At 37.5% G+C, this 20,603-nt stretch overlaps 1 protein-coding gene across 1 annotated transcript in view; it reads left to right on the top strand.

Annotated features, from left to right (window-relative positions):
• Positions 1-20,603, top strand: part of PCSK5 (proprotein convertase subtilisin/kexin type 5) — a gene marked incomplete at its 5' end in the record, with an annotated part of 204,094 nt that overhangs the window by 151,361 nt on the left and 32,130 nt on the right. The window contains one exon of the mRNA XM_080638774.1: positions 6,742-6,845. Coding sequence (XP_080494900.1) covers positions 6,742-6,845 — 104 coding nt within the window. The remainder of the gene's footprint in view (positions 1-6,741; positions 6,846-20,603) is intronic.

The following is a 20,603-nucleotide window of genomic DNA, read 5'->3' as shown; positions in this document are numbered from 1 at the left end:
TCTGCTGCTGCTGCTTCCATTCTGGTGTCCCTCAGCTGACTGTGCGCACTGTTTTTTGGGTGGTCCCATTTCATTCTTTCTCTGGAGAAAGCATAATAAGGGATGTGATTCAGGTGCGTCTCAAGATATTTCTCCTTAGAAAGTCATAATTATCAACCTGCATTTGGGCCATTGATTGTTTTCTTTTTGGCACTTATGATTTTCTGTCTCTGGGAAAAACATGATAGTTTGTAGGGTCTAGAATCTAGCACTATTATGTGCACTGTGAATTTGGCACAGGTACACCAGAAAACCATTGCTGTGATCAATGTCTGCTTATCCTGCAGTTCATCTAAAGGAATATATCTGCCATGTCGTATCACAACTTGTCTGTATTCTGTCCTAAAAAACAATATGTAAATAATGCAAAAGATGGTTGTATCAGTTCAAAAGCCTTCAAACTGACTCATAAACAGACTAGGATGCATTGCAGAAACTATGGAGATGCTGCACAAATATAAACTGAATGACATAAACTAGAGCCAGACATAAATTGGTAGAGATTATGTTGTACAGAAAAATGCTGTTACCTTGAAAAGATGTTCAAAAAGCTAAGCTCTGAATGGAAAATTCTGATACTGTAGAATTTGTAAGCTTGAGATATTCAAGATAAATATGCTTAAAACATGAGTAATGTGCTGAAGTTACTTAGTGATTGTTGAAATGAACAGATTAAAGCGTGCCTTTCCACAGTGAAATTTGGCAAATATCAGGACACTCAGAATGTAATTGGCTTAAATTATGTGTTCTTAATGAGTGTTCGTCAGCAGTTTGGTTTTAGATGTGTATCACTGCTCTTCTTTGTCCAGTACCTAAATTAAGCTATTAATGGAAAAAGAGGAGGAATTAGTATAAAAGGCTTTTAACAGCAATTTTGATTCTAGAAAGACATTTTCCCAAAATTTCATGAATTGAACATCTCTTTAGGCAGAGGGCTAAATAATAACTAATAACTAAATATAATATAACATAACTAAACAACTAATAACTGATCTTTGACTACAGTATTTTCAGTTACCATCAATTTTTTTTTTTTAAGGGATTGTCATCTTTAGCCAGGCTTGGTTTTTTTTCAAAGTGATCTGATTGGGTAAAATTCAATGCAGATCAGAAATTAGCAGGAGAAGTGACAAATTTCTGACAAGCAATATGGAACCCAGAAAAGAGGTGTGAGCAAAGAAGGAACTGAGAATTAACTCTGAAGTAACAAAATGGCTTTGTTTGATACACTATTTGAATAAACAGTGGTTTACCAGGTCAGAAAATGAAAAGACTACTAGAGTAGAAACTTAGGTTGCATTTACAGGGAAAGAGCTACATTCTGATCAGCAAGAATATAATATACTTTGCTTTTCAAGCAGGAAGTTAACAGGATCATTTACAGAGTATATGACGATTAGAATCTATAAGGGTGTCAGACACGTCAAAAATGTTTTGCATGTCCGTGTGTATGCACAACTGAATTATTAAACACTGGAGTCCCTCTTTGTATCTTATTTTCAGGAATGAAATGCTTATGGTGTAGACCATTTAGACACCTAAGCACAGGGTAAGCACAACAATTAGAGGCTGTCTTCATGTCTCATCCTTCTTAAAATTCTGTGCTGCAACAGGCATCTTCACACTGACTCTTTATCTGACCTGGGAAAGAATGTCTACCACTACGTTAGTAGTGTTTTGTTTATAAACTTATCATAAAGCCCTTAAGGGTGGTGTGAAATTAGCTATTCAAATCATCTGCTGCTCTACAAGATGTCTAGGGCACAGATACTCCTTTTTATAGTAACAATTATCTATGTCTGTTTTCTCATAGCAAAGATTATCTGGTACTTCCAAATTGAGTGATGATCTTCCTCTTAGTTCACCATGTAATACTGCGTTTTTCCTTGATTCTTTGGTGAAAAGTTTATTGTATTCTTCCAGCAATCCTCATCTGCTATTTTGGCGGGAAATATTTTTTTCAGATAGGCCACTTCTGTCGCATTCAAATTGCTGGTTATGAAGATCATGTAGCAGCCATTATTCATGTTGCTAACCATATCATCTTACTAATAAAAAAACCCAAACGACCAAACCAAAGTTTTGCCCTATTTGTTTATTGCATTGAATGATATTTTTGCTGATTTTCAATCTTGTACTGATTATTTATTCTGAACAGTCATTTTTGGCATGGTATCATTATGCAAAAGGATAGAGCTTGAATTCTTTACTATTTCCAGGATTAACCCAGTTGTCACTAGGGAGACTACTTGTGGAATGAAGAAATCATATTTGGCCAAAAATGATGACCTACTACTTCCAAGCAGCCTTCTTAAAGTTACAGTTAAATCTCAAATGAATATTACTGTAATATAATTTATTTGTTCTGTTTCATTTTTTCACATTTACCTTGTTTCATAAGCATTTTGAGAAGCCTGAAGGAAGAGGGCTGTGCCTTAAAATATAATTACTGGTTAAGGACACAACAGTCATTATTTTTTGGCTTCAGTACAAGTACTTTCATATGTAATTGTTCTCACTTCTGCTTTTTCTGGTTTGATTTTGAGTGTTGTCTGGTATGTGTAATCCCAAGGCAACTTCAGATGAGACATTGAAAAAAACATTTCTGGAAAGAAATTGCCCATTTTTTGAAATCAGTCCATTATCAAACAGAGTTAGTGCTGTTCTTGTTAATGCATTTGTTCATTTCAAGATGCTTAGCCATTAATTCTTCTGAGATTAATCAAGTGGTAAATCAATTAACATCAATGACATCTTGTCTGGATCTGGGGCCCACATGGCTAGCAAACAACTGTTTACTCACTTAGAATCCAATTTTGACATGTTTTACAAATATTTGAGCAATTCTGTGATTTTTCCAGATGCTTTAAAATTGGCTGCTAGACTGTCTTGTTAAAAAGAAAATCCCTCTTCTTTCCCCAAATGAACTGCTGTTGACGTAATTCCAGTTTCCTCTTCTGTTGTTGCTTGCTTGGTTTTGGGGTTTGGTTTTGTTTGGAGTTTTAGGAGGTTTTTTGTTGGGTTTGGTTTTTCTGTTTTGTTTTTTTTTAAGGTTTCTGAAAAAATAGTTTGGGCAAACAATTAAGCAATTGCAGATCTGTTTTGTTTCAAATGAGGTCTACTGTAGAGAGAGAATTTCAGTCCGGCAATAGCTCAATTTTTAGTATAGTGAAGATCCTACAAAATCAGTTTGAATATTGTTCTTATTATGGTAAGTCTCTTAGGTATAAATATGCCCAAACTGCCATTTCTTAAAAAGAAAACTTAAAAATCTTATGACTTACACAGTAAGCAAGTAGGCTGTAAGGCTGCATGAGAGACAGACTGATTTAACCATATACTCGGTCATGTTCTGGAAATCAGGCCTCTGATTAAGTTTTTCTGCTCAGAAATTCTCACATTATTTTCTATGGTTAGATAAGTATGGTAGGTAGCTACAACAGTGAATGGCTCAGAGTTCAAGGTCTGCCATCATTTTTGTTTTTAGAAGTTAACCATGATTCTGAGATATAATCTCATTTGCTGACTGAGCAACTTCAATTCAATTTATGAGAGATTAGTATTATCAAGTGAAGACTATATCTTTAGTTCCTTTATCTAGGTGTAGTTAGATCCACCGTTAGATCTATCATTCCTCTTTAAATAATCAGTTGAACACGCATTATCTTGAATATGCCCTTTAGAAGTTAAAAGTAGTATTTTAGTGCCTTATTTTTCACCAATAGCGTGGACAGCTTGCTTTATAAAATAACAGATTGTTTAGATTCCAGATTATAAAGAATGCAGCTCTCGGGATTCCTGGAGGTCTTCCTGGAGGCTTGAAGGATGTTTTTTTAAGACTTTACACAGGCTCCCAGTGAAATTCCTGAGTTGGTATAAAATACTGATTTTTTTTTTCCTGAAACGTGTTACGTGACTGTCCAAGCATACGCTATCTTACAAACCCTCAATGCTCCTTACATTCCATGACTCTATTTTCTTTTCTTTTTTTTTTGTTCATTTTTACCAGCTCAGCTGGATAAACAATTATTGTCGTTCTAGTCCAACTGTCTAGTGTGAGAAATTCCACTATAAGAAAAAAAATGTATCTATGCTTGTATTAGTAAATGCTCAGGGACAGAAAGCATCAACTCTCCCTAAAAATAACAGAATAATTTAATATGAGAATACTCTTATATCTGCTAGCCAAAAACACAGAGAAATTAAATGGCCATGAATTGGTAGAGTTTGGAAGATATTACAGAAAAATCTGTCTACTATTTAATAAGACATTCACTTAAAAATCATCTTCCTTCTTCAGAATTTTCCATATCCTCCCTCTTCCAAAAGAATTATAGACAGGACTTTCTCTGTTGACTCTACAAGAATACATGTCGCTTCCTGTGATGCCCCAGCTGTAGGTAGAAAGGTGCTAGTTTACGTCAGCATACCCATAGTCCACACACACCCACTGGGAAATGTTCTGCAGTGGAAAAGATACACTCACAACTAAAATTGTATTATTGCAAAGGGAATGAGAAAAATATGTCTAGTCCAGTGATTTGGCCACTGTCTTTGCACTGTTCCTTACAACTCTTGTTACATAAAAGAAGTCTGACATTTTTAGGCAATCCTACTCCTTTTCAAGCATATGAATGATGAAGCTATTGGAAAGTAGAATGTGTAAAAATCAGTTATGTGTGAGTGACTATCCTGTATGTCCCAAGTTTTTCTCTCTTGTATGGAATTGCAGACCATGGTTCTGAAATTTGTTTTCATTATCACTAATTGCCCCAACAAAGGTGGACTTCCACTGGCTAATATCCATGAATATATGTTTACATGCACACAGAGGATAGGCTAGGAGTAAGTTTTTTCTATAAACAAGTTGACTGCAATAACTTCTGCATCCCGACAGCCTTTTCTTAAGGATGAAGCTTGTAGAAGCTGAAATTTGTCAACTGAAAACCTAAACTGACAAATCTTGAATGAAAAGGAAAATGCTCATTTTTCAATAGATTATCACATGTATTCACTGATTGCTTCCTAATTGCCTGATTTCAGCTCACAGGATAAGCAGGATTCTAATCCATATTTAAGGGGCATAAAGCAGTGATTACTCAAGTATTTCCAAAATATATTCTTTTGAGAAAACCAAGTTCTGTAAGATGTGAAACAGTGTGTGTGGGATGCCAACCCACACAACATTCATTTGTGTACATCAGAGATGAGTGAGATTTTTCTATCTTCCACTGACAGGGCAACTTAGAGAAGAACAAGGTATTTCTGCATGTTTGTTTTACCCTGTGTCTGCTTCCCAAGGAAATTTCTCATTGAAATTTCTAACAACTCGAGTACATGTTGGTTTAAGAGTGTAGAGCCACTCCATGTGATGGCAATGTCCCCATCACCCCAGAAAGCGACCCATTCAAAATGACCTATGGTTGACATTCCCCTCGCTCTTCTGTCTGTTTCTTTGGTGTAGTTTCTACAGAGCCCCAGTATTATGCCTTAGAGATAGTTGCTGAGAATAATTTACTTGTCTGCTGGCTGAAGTGACTTTTTGGTCTGAGAGACACAAGAGCATGTGTTGAGGAACTGAACCAAGGTTTCCCAGGTTTTCAATGACTGTCTAGTCCTGGAGAGTGTAGACAGCGTGTGCTGGGACTGATAAAGTTCATTCTAGTCTATCTTCATCATTATAAGTGAGTGGAGTTCTGCCGGTATGTGTAATATGGGTAGGTAGTGATACTGAGGAACTCATGCTCTGCAATACTTCTTTCATCTTCCTTATTTAGTATCTCATTTACTAATCTGCCTTTTTAAATGGAATACTCTTTGTCTTCTTACAGATGATAAAGAAACTGAGAAAATTGAAGGAGAAATTAAAAACACCCCAGTGATGGCCATGCATCTTTAGATCATCTTCTAAGAAAAGAAATTCTTCTTGGGGTGGATCTAAGTGAAACAAGAAAACTATAATCCCTATAGATGTGCTCTGGTCCTACAAGATAAATGGGTGCTAATGTCATAGTGAGGATACAAATGGCTTTTATTTTCACCTTCCAAGTGGCCACATTATTAGGAAGCCCTTAAAGGAATACACATTTGCACAAGGAAGCGCTTGCTCTGTAACTGCTCAGATTCAGTGCTGGCTGATTGGTCTTCTTGAAAAATACACATAGACCCCCAGTGAGTTCCAAGACGGGGTAGTAGACAAATGAATAACTATAGAAGCACCTGAAATAGCTTCAGTATGAGCTGAAAGTCTGAAGGAATTGCCAGCTTGAGCATATAGTTAGTGAGATTTAGTAGAGCTCTTCAGGAAGCCAACATTTTGGTTTTTTTTCCTTTGCGCTGTTTAAGCTAGATAAAATACAGTCAAGGTAGATAACATACAGTAGTTGATGGTCATACAGATTGTCTGTGTGTGAAATGTACTCTTTCATCTTCCCTTAAGTTTTATATAATAGAATGTTACTATATATCATTATAGTCTATAGTTTATTTTAACACCCACCCCACCTGCCCCAGCTGTATAAGTAATTTCGTGTAATAATTCTTAAAAATTAGGACACGTTCATTTGATTGGAGCAAGGGAAAGCTGAGAATTGAAATGAGGGTTGTTTTGGTTTGGATACATTTTAGCTCACATGATCTTGTATCCCTACATTCTGATAAAACATGTCTGACCTGTGAATTTGTCTTTCCCTTTTTTCATAGTCCATTTCTGACCTGGAGAGACATACAGCATATTATTGTCAGAACTTCACGTGCGGGACATCTGAATGCTAACGACTGGAAAACAAACGCAGCTGGTTATAAGGGTGAGAGCTTCCTTTCTTCTTTGCCATCAGAAGTGGCATATATTTTGGTATTTTGAAGTAATCCAAATTAGTTTGTTGTTCCTTATGTTGTGCTTAGTTTTGAGACCTTTCAAGCTCAAACTGAAAGGGCCTGTCTTCTCTTTTATAATGAAAAACCTCTTAGAATCACTAAACATGAAAATGGCAGCTACATTGGCCAGGTCTTCTTAGTCCCTTTCAGTCCTATTTTATACACTGCTGGCAGAAAACGAAGTAAATTGGTTTTAATTTTGCCTTGTATAGCTAGTATTCTGATAAAATAGAGTTGCAGATACAGCAGTTTATGGATTCAGACCATGCTCTCATTCATAATTGTTGACAATTTTGATGAAAAAATCACAAAACAGTATTTTCAAATTTCTGGTTTATATGATTCGCCCTACATTATTTATATTTAAGATTTCTGTCAAATTTAAGATAAAAGCAAATCTTAAGCAGCAAGACTTTTAATGGGACAGAAATCATACTATTCAACCAGCTGTCATGTAGGTTTCTAAAATTTTGTACAGTCTTGTGATTTTGCATTAAAGCTACATATTTAAAACTTTTTTTTTCTCTTTTGTAATGCAAGCAGAGGTAAACATTTATGCCATTAAGTAAGATATATAAGATGTATATTTTCAGGATGGGTTAAAGCTGGACCTTGAATTAATACAATGTGTATTCAACACAGATTGGCTTCTCATTTCCATTCACTAAATTCTTACTGCTTTCAGTTTGGATTGCATCTAAAAAAAAAGCCAAAAACCAGAACGGTTCATTTCTGGTTCACTTTTCATGAGAATTCCATTCAAGACTGCAATACCTCTTTTAAGAGGAGATTTGAACTGTTTTGTGCTAGGGCCGTCTGAGAGAAGAATGTCATATACAAGAGCCATCAAATTTTTACCCTGGTTTCGCTTTAAAACTGAAGCCTAGTTTTAATCTATTTCAGATCAAGGCAGCGCTACCGTAGAGCATCTTTGATGTATCATTCTGACCTGTGACATTTCTGCTCCAATAGAATAGAAACCAAACCAAAAAACCTCATTTTTGGATCCCAACCAGGCTCTAACTACAGAGGGTAGATTTAGAAATGGGTATTTGACTCAAACCCCCTCATCATGTGAAGGTTCTGACATTCAAGAGCCTGGTTTTGTCCCATTTACAAGTGCATGCCCACACACAAAACACACGTAGTGAGAATTAGATACTTCCTTAATTACAATAACATTATAGTATTTGTTATTGTCAGATATTTCCCAGGATTTATAAAGTTTTGACAGGAGATTGTAGCTGTATTACCATTTTGTTGGCGCTATCAGAAGTTCAAACAATGCTTTTCAAGTAGTATAAAGCGGAGCTTTTTTCTTTTTCCGTAACTTCCAGATTTCTGTATTTTTGTTTTTCTACTTTTTGCCCAAGAGAGGCAAACAAACACTCTGTGATGCATTTCAAAGCAGCTGTCAGTCATTATCAAAGAGAGGTCACACTAACACACTAGCAGTAGCAGCATTACCAGCAGGACTTGCAGTTTTGCACCGCTGGAGTCTGCTTATTCTGAGTCCTTGGAGCTGCATATTCATCTGTGCATTGCAGCATATAAACAGTGAGGAAGAGGTCTGAAAAAAAGGTTTCTTCTCCACTTGTGCGAACTCACGAACACAGTTAAGCTTAACTGGGGGACTGGGATTCAGGAAATACAACTTGAGCTGGCAGAGCACTGCTGTAGGCTCCATGGTGGAACTGAGAAAGAGGAAGACAAACGTAAGTGCCTCGACCTCTGTGGAGGTCAGGAATCAACCTTAACCCAAATAAAAGCACTAGTTTTAACTAAATTCTTTTGGCAACTTAGGCTGAGCAAATGGTTCCAATAAAACTGCAGGTCTCTTTAAACCTATGTTAGTTTTGGAAGGAGGAGAAGCAAAAGATTTAGATTAAATGACAACATCCAAACCTGAATTCAGAAGGGGGCTTGCACACCGCTGCTGGCAAGACTAAAGCAGAGGGTTTTTTTACTATTGCACGTGGCAATATTTAGTATAATATTACACTATTATCCTTCACTGTTGCCAAGAGTAACAATTAAAGTATGTTTTTTCATACATGAATTTACTCTAATCAGACTGAGTTCCTTAAGGAATTGTATCATAAAATTGTTGATGGCAAGATCCATATTTTTTTTCCACAGTATGTTCTTAACAAGGAAAAGGGTGGAAGTTTTTTTTTTAATTACATAAAGCAAAGACAGTCACAAGAAACAATCTGGCTTTCTTTCATGCATACTGAGGAAGAAGGAAAATGAGAAAGAAACAGGCTTGCTGCTTTAGAAATGAGAACTTGAAAGGGTGAAAACAACAAAACTTGCAAGAACCCCTCACTCAAGAAAGGGTCAGCAAGAACTGGTAGTTGAAAGTGGGTCAGCATGCCTTTTTCAGAGGGCTGTTTTGCTGGGCTGCATGGCAACCCTATTCCTCACTATACTTCCTGGCAGCATTTTGCCACTGCAGAACACACAGAAGGAGCTCACAAATGTCATTACTGGTTGCAAGATCTCCCTTTTTTTCTGCCTTACATTCATAAAAAGAAAGATTAATTCATGAAAAACCCTTGAGCCAGCTAGTGATTTGCTAAAACAGTGCCCATTATTTGTTTAATTTTCTGGCAAGTAAACAGCATTCATTAAATGCATGTCAATAGAATTAACTCAAGAATGGGCAAGAATTTTTTCTTGTTTATTTTTTAATTGTTTTGTTGTCACCCAGCCTATATCTTTCCTCACTAACTTATTGCCTGGTTGTCTCGAAAAGAAAGACTTGAATACTCATTTTGGGATATTCCTTGGTTAGTCAGTTGTATATATAATTTGTCAGTAGATAAAGAGATTCCTAATTTCACTTCAAAATCAGAGGGGTTCTTATAATTAAAGCAGTTAATTAGGTGATTGTATGGAAAAATACCAGAGAACACCTGCTTTTGTGAAGATATCACAAAATCTGCTGATCAGTTTTTGCTGTGGCAGGTTGGTGTGCAAAGGTCTTTGTTCTGTCAGTTGTTTGGTTAGCAACAGAGCGTTCAACTGCGTTCATAAAAAGGAAAAGCTGCATAAATGCTGACTTGTCTTTGAATTGAAAGATACAGAATGAAACACTGCATTTTTAAGAACAACAATATGAATCATATGAAGAATACTTTTTCTGTAAGTGAAGTATGAAATACTATCAAATACTGTCTCTGAGGAAACAGACCATTCACAGGAAAGGAATACTCTTAACTTGCAGGGAGATTTTTAGAGAACATCCTTCAGTCTTCCTGATTCTAAAGTGTACACAATAATATGTCAGTACAGTGAAATAAAATGTTACTCAAAGATAAAACAAAATAAAACTTCTAGCCACTTTTTTCATTTTCAGACCTTTCCTAGGCCCAGTGGAAGTATTCTTTCTGCAGAAACCATGAGCAGTCTCATTTGCCAAGGAGTAAGACTACCAGATTTACGCCGCATACCTTTAGGTTAGCCAAAGTATTTGCTGCTTGCACTGGAGAGTGAACATTTGGTCGTTTTATGTGACTACCTTTTAATATCGTTGCTTAATTACAGTATGTAATAAAACTGCTAATTATTCTTGTTGCGAGAAGAGCATTACCAGTCTGGGAGTGAGAAAGAGACGAGTCTATCTATGCTTCTAGGTAGGAGACCTAGATTGGCCAGATTTTAATTGCTGTAGCATAGCCAGTAACCATGAACAAATTTAGAGACCAGCAAGAAAGTCTTCACAACAATGTTAACATTTCAGAGAAGACAAATAAACTATTCGTGAGCATCCTGCTGCCTATTTTCACTACCTTTAAAATTCAGATTAATATAAAATTGTACTTCTAAATCACTGTTAGAAGCTTGCAGAAGACTTCTGAAAAATAGCAAGCAGTTGTGAATGGTTATGTCAGCCAGTCAAAGCTGTTAATCTATAAAAAGACCTTCCAGTCTTACAGATGCTAGCTGGTATTTTCACACACTGTTGGCAGATAATATCAACTCCTGCCCACCCCTAATGCCCATTCACATGGTGCATGAACCAGATGAAACACAAGCTTTGAATTTGGCTGTTGTAATATCCCCAGTTTGGGTAGTTGGCAATCAAAAACGTGAATTTGCATTGTTTTATATAGGGGTGGGGAAGACCATATCCTATGCAAGCTAGACTAATTTTTTTTTCTTTTTTTTTTTTTTTTTTTTTGCCTGAGAGATTAAGATGGTATTTTTAGGTAGACATTTTAGAATGCTTGTTTCTTTTTCAACTTGTTGACAAACATGAGCAAATGCAAGCTGTCTCACATGTGACTTGTTTCTCTTGCTCTCCCATGGCTGTGTTGGCTTGAAGCAGTGTTTCCTCACCAGGAATACCCCCAACCCCATGTCCTTTGGCCATCCGCTGTTCTCAGCAGGCCCATCGCTTCATTGCCAAGCCATGACACAAAGCTATTTCTGCAGCTCTACACCACCCAGGGAATCCCTTTGAGTCAGATTTTGTGTCCAAATGCATTAGTCCTTGAGAAGGGCTCCAGCTCAGCAGTGTCAGTCTCTAAACCACTGGTATAATGACTGCATCATCAGAAGAATCTGACATCTGGAGTGCTACTTACCAGAGATTAAGCTACACGATTTTAATGTTCAGAAATTATATTTATCAAGAAACAGGCATATTACATACCATTTCCAAATGTGAGCCACATGAACCAGAACCTTGCTAAGTAGGGTTTTTCATGTAGGCAGCAATTAATTTGCAATAAGAAGCCCAAAAGCAATCAAAAGAGACCTCAGGGCCTTAGGACAACTGGTTAAGGGGTCAGGAGCACACATAGCCTCTATCCTTCCAGTTACAGGCATTGATTAGGGAAGAAACAGGAAGACCCAGCAGACAAGTAACTGGCTCCAAGAGTAGTATCACCAGCAGAATTTGGGGTTTTTTGATAACGGGTTGTCCTACATGACTCCAGGCCTGCTTGCAGCAGACAGGGTATGCCTGTCTCAAACAGGGAAAGGGATCTTTGCGCAAGAGTTAGAAGAGGTCATTAGAAGAGCTTTAAACAAGATTTTAGGAGGAAAAGGGATAAAACCGGGCTCACTGGATATAAGCCTGGCAGTGGCATGCCAGTGCTTTGAGGGATGGGGTGCTAGCAAAGTCCTTAGTTCTGCTCCACCATGTGCCGAGCACACTGGAGCACATTTGAAATGTGCCTGTATTAATGTGCACAGCACCCCGGCCACCTCGGTGGCGGTAGGGATGGAGATCCACATGGCAGGAAAGATGCACAGGTTGCTGATGTGTTAGAAACCAGGGAAGCACCTGAGAGCAGTCTCATAGGAATGAAGTCTTCTTCCCCCCAAAAGGTGGCAGAATCAATAGCCCAACTGAAGTATGTCTACACCAGTGCACGCAGCATGAGCAGCAGGCAGGAAGAGTTGGAAGCCATTGTGCAGCTGGAAAACTATGATGTAGTTGCAATCATGGAAACATAGTGGGATGACTCACACAACTGGAGTGCTGCAGTGAATGGCTATAAATGATTCTATGATTCTAAGTAGGCAGCTGACGGCAAGAGTTCAGACAAACAAATGTATTTTTGGAAAAGACAGTTTGTACATACATAAATGACGAAGACTTCAACAGATTGGTGGATGTTAAGTCTGAGAGAGATGCTTGCAGTCACTCACACAGATAGGCACTAGTTTTATATTAACTGAACTGTTTAGATTAATCTGAACACCTTTTGCTGTGTAGTCCCTGCTTGAAAGTTGTTTGAAGTCAGAGCAGCATTTAGTTTAGCACCAGGAAAGGAGAGAAGCAAACCAGCTACAAGTAATAGCTGGTCTAACAGTGAGTGGAAGTGTCTCCCCCAGCACTGACAGAGCATGTATGATTGGAGAAAGTCTGTATCCTCAGGAATCTCAAGCCACACTTAAATATCATAGGAATCACAGGGTCAATACCATAACCTTTATCATTGCTTTGTACAGAAAACACTGCTGTAGTTAGAGAACGTATTAGAGGTGAGATTTGGAAATTAAGATAGTTCACAAGAAGTGAAGTAAAAACATGCCTTTTTTTAGCAGCAAATTTAAAGTGATTGTCTTTTTATTTTATGGTCAGTGTGACCTTTCTAGATGGTTCTTGATTCCTTGCTCACAGCTATAAATAATGTTTTCTTAAAATGTAATAATTAGGGATTTTTCAGTGTTTCACTTGTTAAACCTGAACAAATTGCCAGGTATCTGAACTCTGCTAGCCTTCAGTGAGACCTAAAAGAATCTCTTTGGGATTTGGGGAAGGTAGTTGGAAAATATATTGAATTCTGCAGCCTAGATCATGGTTATTAGTTTGGGGTTTTTTTCCCCTACACAAATTGAGATCCACACAATGTTGCTTCCAGTTGTAAGACATGTAAGATCAGAAATATATCTGTATAGTTCCAGAGATGGAGATGTACAAAGGAGGAGAGGGAATCCCTCATAGAAGCCAAGGAGGTGTCGTTATTTATTCCAACCTCAAACTATTATCAAAGCTTCTCATTACTTATCAGCTCTGCAGCACTCTGCTCTCTGCTGGCTCTGAAAAGCAAGGAATGGAGCTGTGAGTGTGGAATCTAAAGTGGAGTATAAGCAGAAACTTCAGGTCTGTCCTGGGATACATAAAGGAAAGTAGATTGACACTGTTACAGTTCGGTGCTTTCCTGGGGTCGTATATTGTGAGTCAAACTTGCATGCATTTTAAACTGTAAATTAAATGGCTCTAAAGCAGGAGTGACAGCAGGCAAAAGGTAAAATGAGCATTTAACTTTCTATTATAATAGCACTCAGAATTTTCACCTAACCATAATCAGCATAGCAGATGAAGAATTTTAAAAGATAGTTTCTCTGCTCAACAACTGACAAACTTGATGTCCATCTGTCCTAGACATAAAGCTATACACAGTTACTGTGCTCTGCAGCTTCTAATATTCCAAACATTGCCAAATGGACTGATGGCACTAACAGGATGTACATCATGGGAATGATAACCTCTGACATTATATTCTTGTAACAAGCCCAACTCAGGCCTTTAGCAGAACTGTGCAAAGGACGGGGGCAGGGGAGAAGGGAAGACATAAAAGTCTTCCACTATGGGCTCATAACCTGAGAGTCTGCAACTTGATTTGAAATGTAGGTTTCCATTTTGCAGTATTAAGAAAGAAGAACCAAGATCAACAAATTTTAAAAGTGAATGATAAACTGATACAATTCTCCAAAGCAGAATGCTTTAATTATAGACAATGAAGACTGCATTTTGAAAGTCCTACAGTTATATGCATTTGCATGACCTTTTACATAATAATTACTGAAGCAATACGCTTTTGAGAATATTCTAGGCAAATACCTTCCCATATTTGCATGCATTTGTGCTAATGATGAATATCTTGTGCACACAGTAGTTCTGTCTTTTTTTAGAAAATAAGCACCTGCCTTTGGGAGCACCAAAGCTCTTCATTGCTGTCACAGTGCTACACTGCATTTCAGTAATTGCAAAACTGACAGTTGTTATCACTTTGACTTTTTAAGAATGTTTTCACTTTAGTGGAACTAGGATCCAGGCCAGTTAGAAAGCAGATCACACCATATACTATATAGTATTTTAAGAATTTAGAACATCCTGACAGTGTAGAACATCTAGCGAAAGATAAGAGTCTACATAGAATAACTCAGATCAGTTAGATGCCTGAAGTTTTTTATAACTTTTGTACCCTTTTTTTTCTCCAGAAAAGTCAGCTACTGGGCGGTCACTTTTAATTGAGGGGATGCGGAAATTCATCCACAAGATCTGTTACCAGCATTTCTGGTCCAACTCTCTGTGTACACTTGTCTTATTTTTAACTTCTTTTTGCTTAAGGTTACTGATTAGAATTTACTACATAGCTCTACAGGGATAGTATGAAGTCCACTTAATTAATAATTTCTCTGCTTTGGAGAGAGATTGGTATATTTTTAGTTCTAAAAATCACCATCATTATTATTAATGAATTTGCAAAACTCTTTGTTACGTCTTACTGCATATTTGTGTATATTGTTCCTCTTCCGAAATCTGCTGCAGCCTTATGCTCACTCATTATTTAATTTTAGTGTAAATATCACTCTGGAGCACTGACACTTCTGAACAGACTCAGCCATTGTGCAAGACAGAACAAGAAGGATGTTCTGCACCATGTGTCTGATACACCTGACAGCACAGAAGTACTACCTGTGTGTCTCTTGCTAAGGGTCTGTCAGTATCTCCACTTGCAGTGCCTTTGACTCATCTGTCATCATCTGTTCTGAGATGAAGCCTAGCATAGAGGCTCTCACCAAAAAGTGGCCTGTTTTTTGATAGGGTGGAATGATATTTGACTGCTTTTGAGTTATTGGGGAATCCTAAATGTACCTCCAAGGGTAAATTTGCTCCTCATAGAGGAAATGAGTACATTTTCTTAAAAGGTGTTCCACAGTGCAATCACAAAATGGCTTTTTTAAACTTGCAAGCTGACATGTTTTTCAGTGGATCTTTGTGCTTTTGGGGAAAAAAGAAAAAATCCAATACAAAAAGACTATCACTAGTTAAAAAAGTACAGATTCTATTACTGTACATGCTTCTTAGCCAACTTTATTTCGGCAGACTTTTTTCTCCCTTCTAAACGCACATAATCCTCAGATTTATTCCATTCACATAAGCTGGCTCATTTCAAGCTATATAAATGAATGTCTTCAGTAAAGGCTTTATGATTTACAGCCAAATGCTGCTACAGGGAAGCAGCAGCTTGTCTGTCTTAGCAATCACCAGCCAGCAGTAGTCAGGTTTTCTGTTTCTATCACAACTCTGCTTCAGAAGCAGAGAAGTAAACCAGTCTTCCTGGTCACTCTGCTGAGGTTTTCAGCAAGGCTAACTGGTATTTTCTCTGACCCTGGGGAAAATGCACTCATATGCAGGGCACTGTAGATACCATGTACTCAGAGACTGGTTTACTCATACCTAAACAAGCTCTGAGAAGTAAACTCATAACTGTTCCAGGTGTTGCTGTGGGCAGGGGAGAACTTGGCATGGCTGTGCTGGGTACAAATTGGGTGACTGCTCACAGTGGACGATATGGGGTGGCTGAATCCCAAAACTAATGACCTCTGCCTAAAGGCTGTTAACGCTTGTGAGAGGAGGATAGTATTTGAGTGATACTTCCTGTGGCTGCAAAGTCTCATAGCAGGTGATGCAGTGTCAGAGTTACATACAGAAACTATTCACAAAGGTACACTGGCTACTGGAAGTTTAGCTTCTCCTAATGTTCCTGGGCAATTTATGTTTTGTTTAGTAATAAAATAAAAATAATAAATTTTATATATTAATTAATATAGAAAATGGATGCATAATTACTTGACTAACATAAAATAAATTTTATTAATAAAAATATATTAATCATTAAAACATAGATTGCCCAAGTTGACAGAAAAAAAAGTTAAATCCAGAGATCTGATCTTTTTTGTAAAATATATTATCAGGTAAATCTATGGTTAGTATATTATTGAAGAAATTATTTCTATTAATACATAAACCAGCACTTGACATAAACACAACTGGAAGCTCAATAAAAGCAAATTTTTACGTATTCTCTTAGCAACTTTTTGACCACAAAAATGGTCAAAGGCTGGAACAACTCCTCTGTGAAGACAGGCTGAGAGAGCTGCAGTTGTTCAGCCTGGAGAACAGAAGGCTCTGGAGAGACTTGTAGCAGCCTTTTCTATACTTAAACGGTGCTTATTAGAAAGATGGGACTGAATTTGCTGTTTGCTTTGTCTTAAGTAGAAAAATTTGTACTTAAGTAGAAAAATTGAGGGGTTGGTTCTGTGTAAAATATAAAAAATACAAATAATGTGCTTAATCTAAAAAGCATGAGGGAGTTGGTTTTACAAGCAAGAATGAAAAAGAATTCTTGCACGGTTGTGCTATTGGCAGTTACGTGTTTCAGAAATCACATCCAGTTATTACAGATTACTGGTTTACATTGACACGAAAGAGGAATATGGCTGAAACAAGATGAATTCTTATTCAAGATGGATACTGTCTTAGTTAGGGCATAACAAAACAAAATTTTAATAGCTTAGGCTGTGTGTGATCATAACATCTCTACTTTCTTTTTAATTTTCTTCAGACAATTGTCTTGCCAGGTTGAAGCATTTTGATACATTAAGCGAACAACAGAAGCTTAATATAGAATTAGAGCTTTATATTTGCAAATAAAATGTCAAATGTGAAAGGAATATTGGTGTAGGTCAGTTTGAAGTATTTACAGGATGAGAGTAACTCTAGTCTCACATCTTCTAGCCTTGCTAAGCACAATTTAAGAAAACCACAGTTGTAAGGGTCATTGTAGACTCCTGTTTTGTTGGTTTTGTTTTGGATGAGACTGGATCAAGATCCTAAAGTAGCATAAATGAACAAGTCATAATAATTTACATATTGAACAGCTGAATCTAGTTCAGGAAAGCTGCATATTCCTCATTTGACAAACTGAAGTTATTACCATTTCTCTCCTTCTGATTTAGTATTTGATATTTGTATACAAAATATTTATACTTCCAATGCTGCTTTCACAGTACAGAAAATTAAAGGCCAAAGATATAGTAGGGAAAAAATACTCTGCAATGTGTTTTGTCAGATGAGTAAAATAGCAAGGGAGGCTTAGCTTCTAAGCTACTGATGAGACATCTTGATGACAGGCAATGAAAATAACAGCCTAACAAATCAAGTTTAGTTGCATTGAGGCTTTGGAAATTATTGTTTTGAGGGTCTAGGTCCATTTTTCCTGGATTTTACAGGTTTCTGTGTTACAATTTACCAAGACTAGCCATTCATATTTCTCTTAGTCAAGTTCTTCCCTGATATATGCTGCCTTTAGATTTGGGGGGAGCTTTACATACTCTTTGTATATAAATGAGAATTTTCAATAGTAGTTTCAGACAAAAACAAAGGGATTATGGAAAAAGCTGGGGAAGTCTTATCCAGCAGCTGAGCAGGCCTTGACTTCATGGTGTACTGGTAGAGGAATTGCTCCAGGGATAAATAAACGGACTTTATCCCAAGAAATGTTATTTTTTTTTAATGATAAGAAAAGTAAAAAGATCAGCTAAAACTCAATGTTTACTTTGTGTTGCAGGAGGCAAGTTTTTCTCTGAAACTTCTCCTGTGTCTGTAAAGTTGTGTATGCCTGTGATTTTGCAGAAATAGGAGAGGATTGGTTTGCATTGCTGCATGTGTAGAGAGAAGATTCAAGACCAGTTCTGTCCACAGACAGCTTGATCATAAGGGGATCACAGTTTTCAACCCTTCAGCTCAACAGCAGCAGCAGTCTGCTTCTTAGTCACCAGCTTACATTGCACCAACCTCACATTCATATTCTGTCTCTGAAAGGCAAATACCTTCTTAACAAAACAGCCCTATACCCCTTCTGACATGCTCAGTGATTCCTCACAGCAACCAAGCCCCGTAACAATTCACAGCAACAACAGTGCAGAGCAAGTGGGTATATGCAAGATCCTGGCGCATTTTGCACTTGAAGTCAGTTTATCTTGCTTTGCAGTCTTTCAAATACTGCTTTTCTGTCTGGGTTAGAAGTGAGCTCAGTACCAGTCACATACAAATCAGTGGCAGTTCCAGATGTTTCCCAGAAGACATTTATGGCCCCATGTGGGCCATTGAGGTAATTTTTAACCTCTGGGAGAGACACCCTGGCATACAGTTCACAGCAGTACTAGCATATACACAGATGAAGGGGCGCAATTTGAAGGCAATAGGAAACAAAATCTCCTTTCTTCTCTAAGACACATGGGATCAACTACTTTTGTTAACTCTGTGATTCTTTCCTAAATTGCTGTTATTTAGTCTTTGAAAATTACAGGCTTCTGCTGGTACCTGCAGCTGCTAACCAGCACACTGGATCAAGGACTTTGAAGTGCAAATGTTGCAGACAGCCAAATGTTAGCTGCCTGGAAGCTTCCCATGTGGAAGGATTTAGGAGCACCCCTGACTGTCAGGAAGTTTTTATTTCAAGATAAAAATGTACTTCTGTTTCAGCTGTGGAAAAAAAAGACAGCAGGTGCAGAACTTCTCACTCTCAACTCCCCCCTCTGCTGTCATGCAAGAGAGTTTAATCATTGAATAATGGGCAGTTAACACAACCACATAACCTTGGGTGATAATTTTTTCTCCTGGATGAAAAATTAACACAATCCTATCTTCCAAGTAATTTTTATGGTAGGAAGATAGAAAGTTCACTCTCTGTATTTTATTTAATTTTTAATTCTAGGATGAAGTGGCTCAACAGCCACTTAAGTTTCCATCAGAAGTTCACTGCCTGGTAGTGGCAATGTTAGGTCCCTTCTGCCCTTATTTCTGGATGAAAAAGGGTTAGCTGGGGAGAACTTTGGCTCTTTGAGCTCAGTAGTTGTGTTGAACACACAGCATTTTACGACTGGATATCTGAGCATGCTACCTGTCATGAATTAAAAATGCATTTTCCATGGGTTCGTTCAAAAGATTTTTCCATTCATGAAAATTTAATCCCTTGCTGTTTAAATGTAGTACTATACAGAGTAACTGTGTACAGTTGCAGAACTCTTGTTCCTCCCACTGTTCTTCAGAGCAGACAGAACGATTATGAATTAAAACTTTAAATATCAAAGCAATACATGCAGTGTAAGAGCAGAAGGATTACTTTCACAGATAAGTATGCGCTTATAAACGGATGTAGTTTTTCCAAGATGACATCTATGACCAAGGAGATTTCCATCACAGGAGCGATCTTCACAGAACAAATATCTTCTCCATCTAAGTTTTCATTGCCCTTTTTCTGGCTGCCTCCACCCATGTGTAAAAATAGGACATCTTTTTCCCCTGTCAATTTGTTTGTGGAATACATTAAAGAGAATTCAGAAGGCTGAAGGAGGGATGAATTTAACTATTTTCATGTATTTTAGTCGTGTTTCATTTCTGAAAAAGGTACCTGCCTCATTTGGCAGAAGGGCTGTGTTTAGTTCTCTCCAAATGAACATTTCCATGCTATGTGTGCTTCAGTTTGGGGCTGAAGGGGAAGGACATGGCAAGAAAACTAGTTCATTACACAGTCGTTACGCCTTGCAGTATTTTCCATTGAGGAACCCTCTTCAGTTGGCAGTTTAATACAGTATTAGTTACTGCCATATTTGGAAGATGGGATCCTTAAGCACTGATTATATTTATGCTTTGAACTGTTATTTGTTTTACATAGTTGGGGTTTTTGGATGTGGTCCTTTGAATTCTGGTTTGGCAATGAAAAGAGGCTGCTTTCACAAAGCTTCTGCAAAGTGCAGTTGGAAAGACTTACACTATGCCTCGTCGCATTACTGATTAAAATAGCACTTGCATTTTTCTGAGGGTTTTCTGGTACCACTGTCTGTGGTAACAAGGCAAACTGATCTATTAATATTTATGATCTAAACTCCTCCCTCTGGAAGCTTTTTTCTTTCACCTTCTACTGTCAGAACTTCACCAAGAGCACTGACTTGTCATAATACAACAACAGCTAGCAGCTATTCTAATTCATCAAAATCCATTTGTAAGCTTATGTGTTGATTGGAACAGCAATCAAAAGCCACAGCTCATTCAGTAAGTGAAACTTCCAGCCTTTTTGAACTGGTGGAACTATTGT

The sequence above is a fragment of the Psittacula echo genome (genome assembly GCF_963264785.1).
Source record: "Psittacula echo genome assembly, chromosome: Z".
In the NCBI taxonomy this organism is placed as follows: domain Eukaryota; kingdom Metazoa; phylum Chordata; class Aves; order Psittaciformes; family Psittacidae; genus Psittacula; species Psittacula echo.
This window is presented reverse-complemented; position numbering and strand designations above follow the sequence as displayed.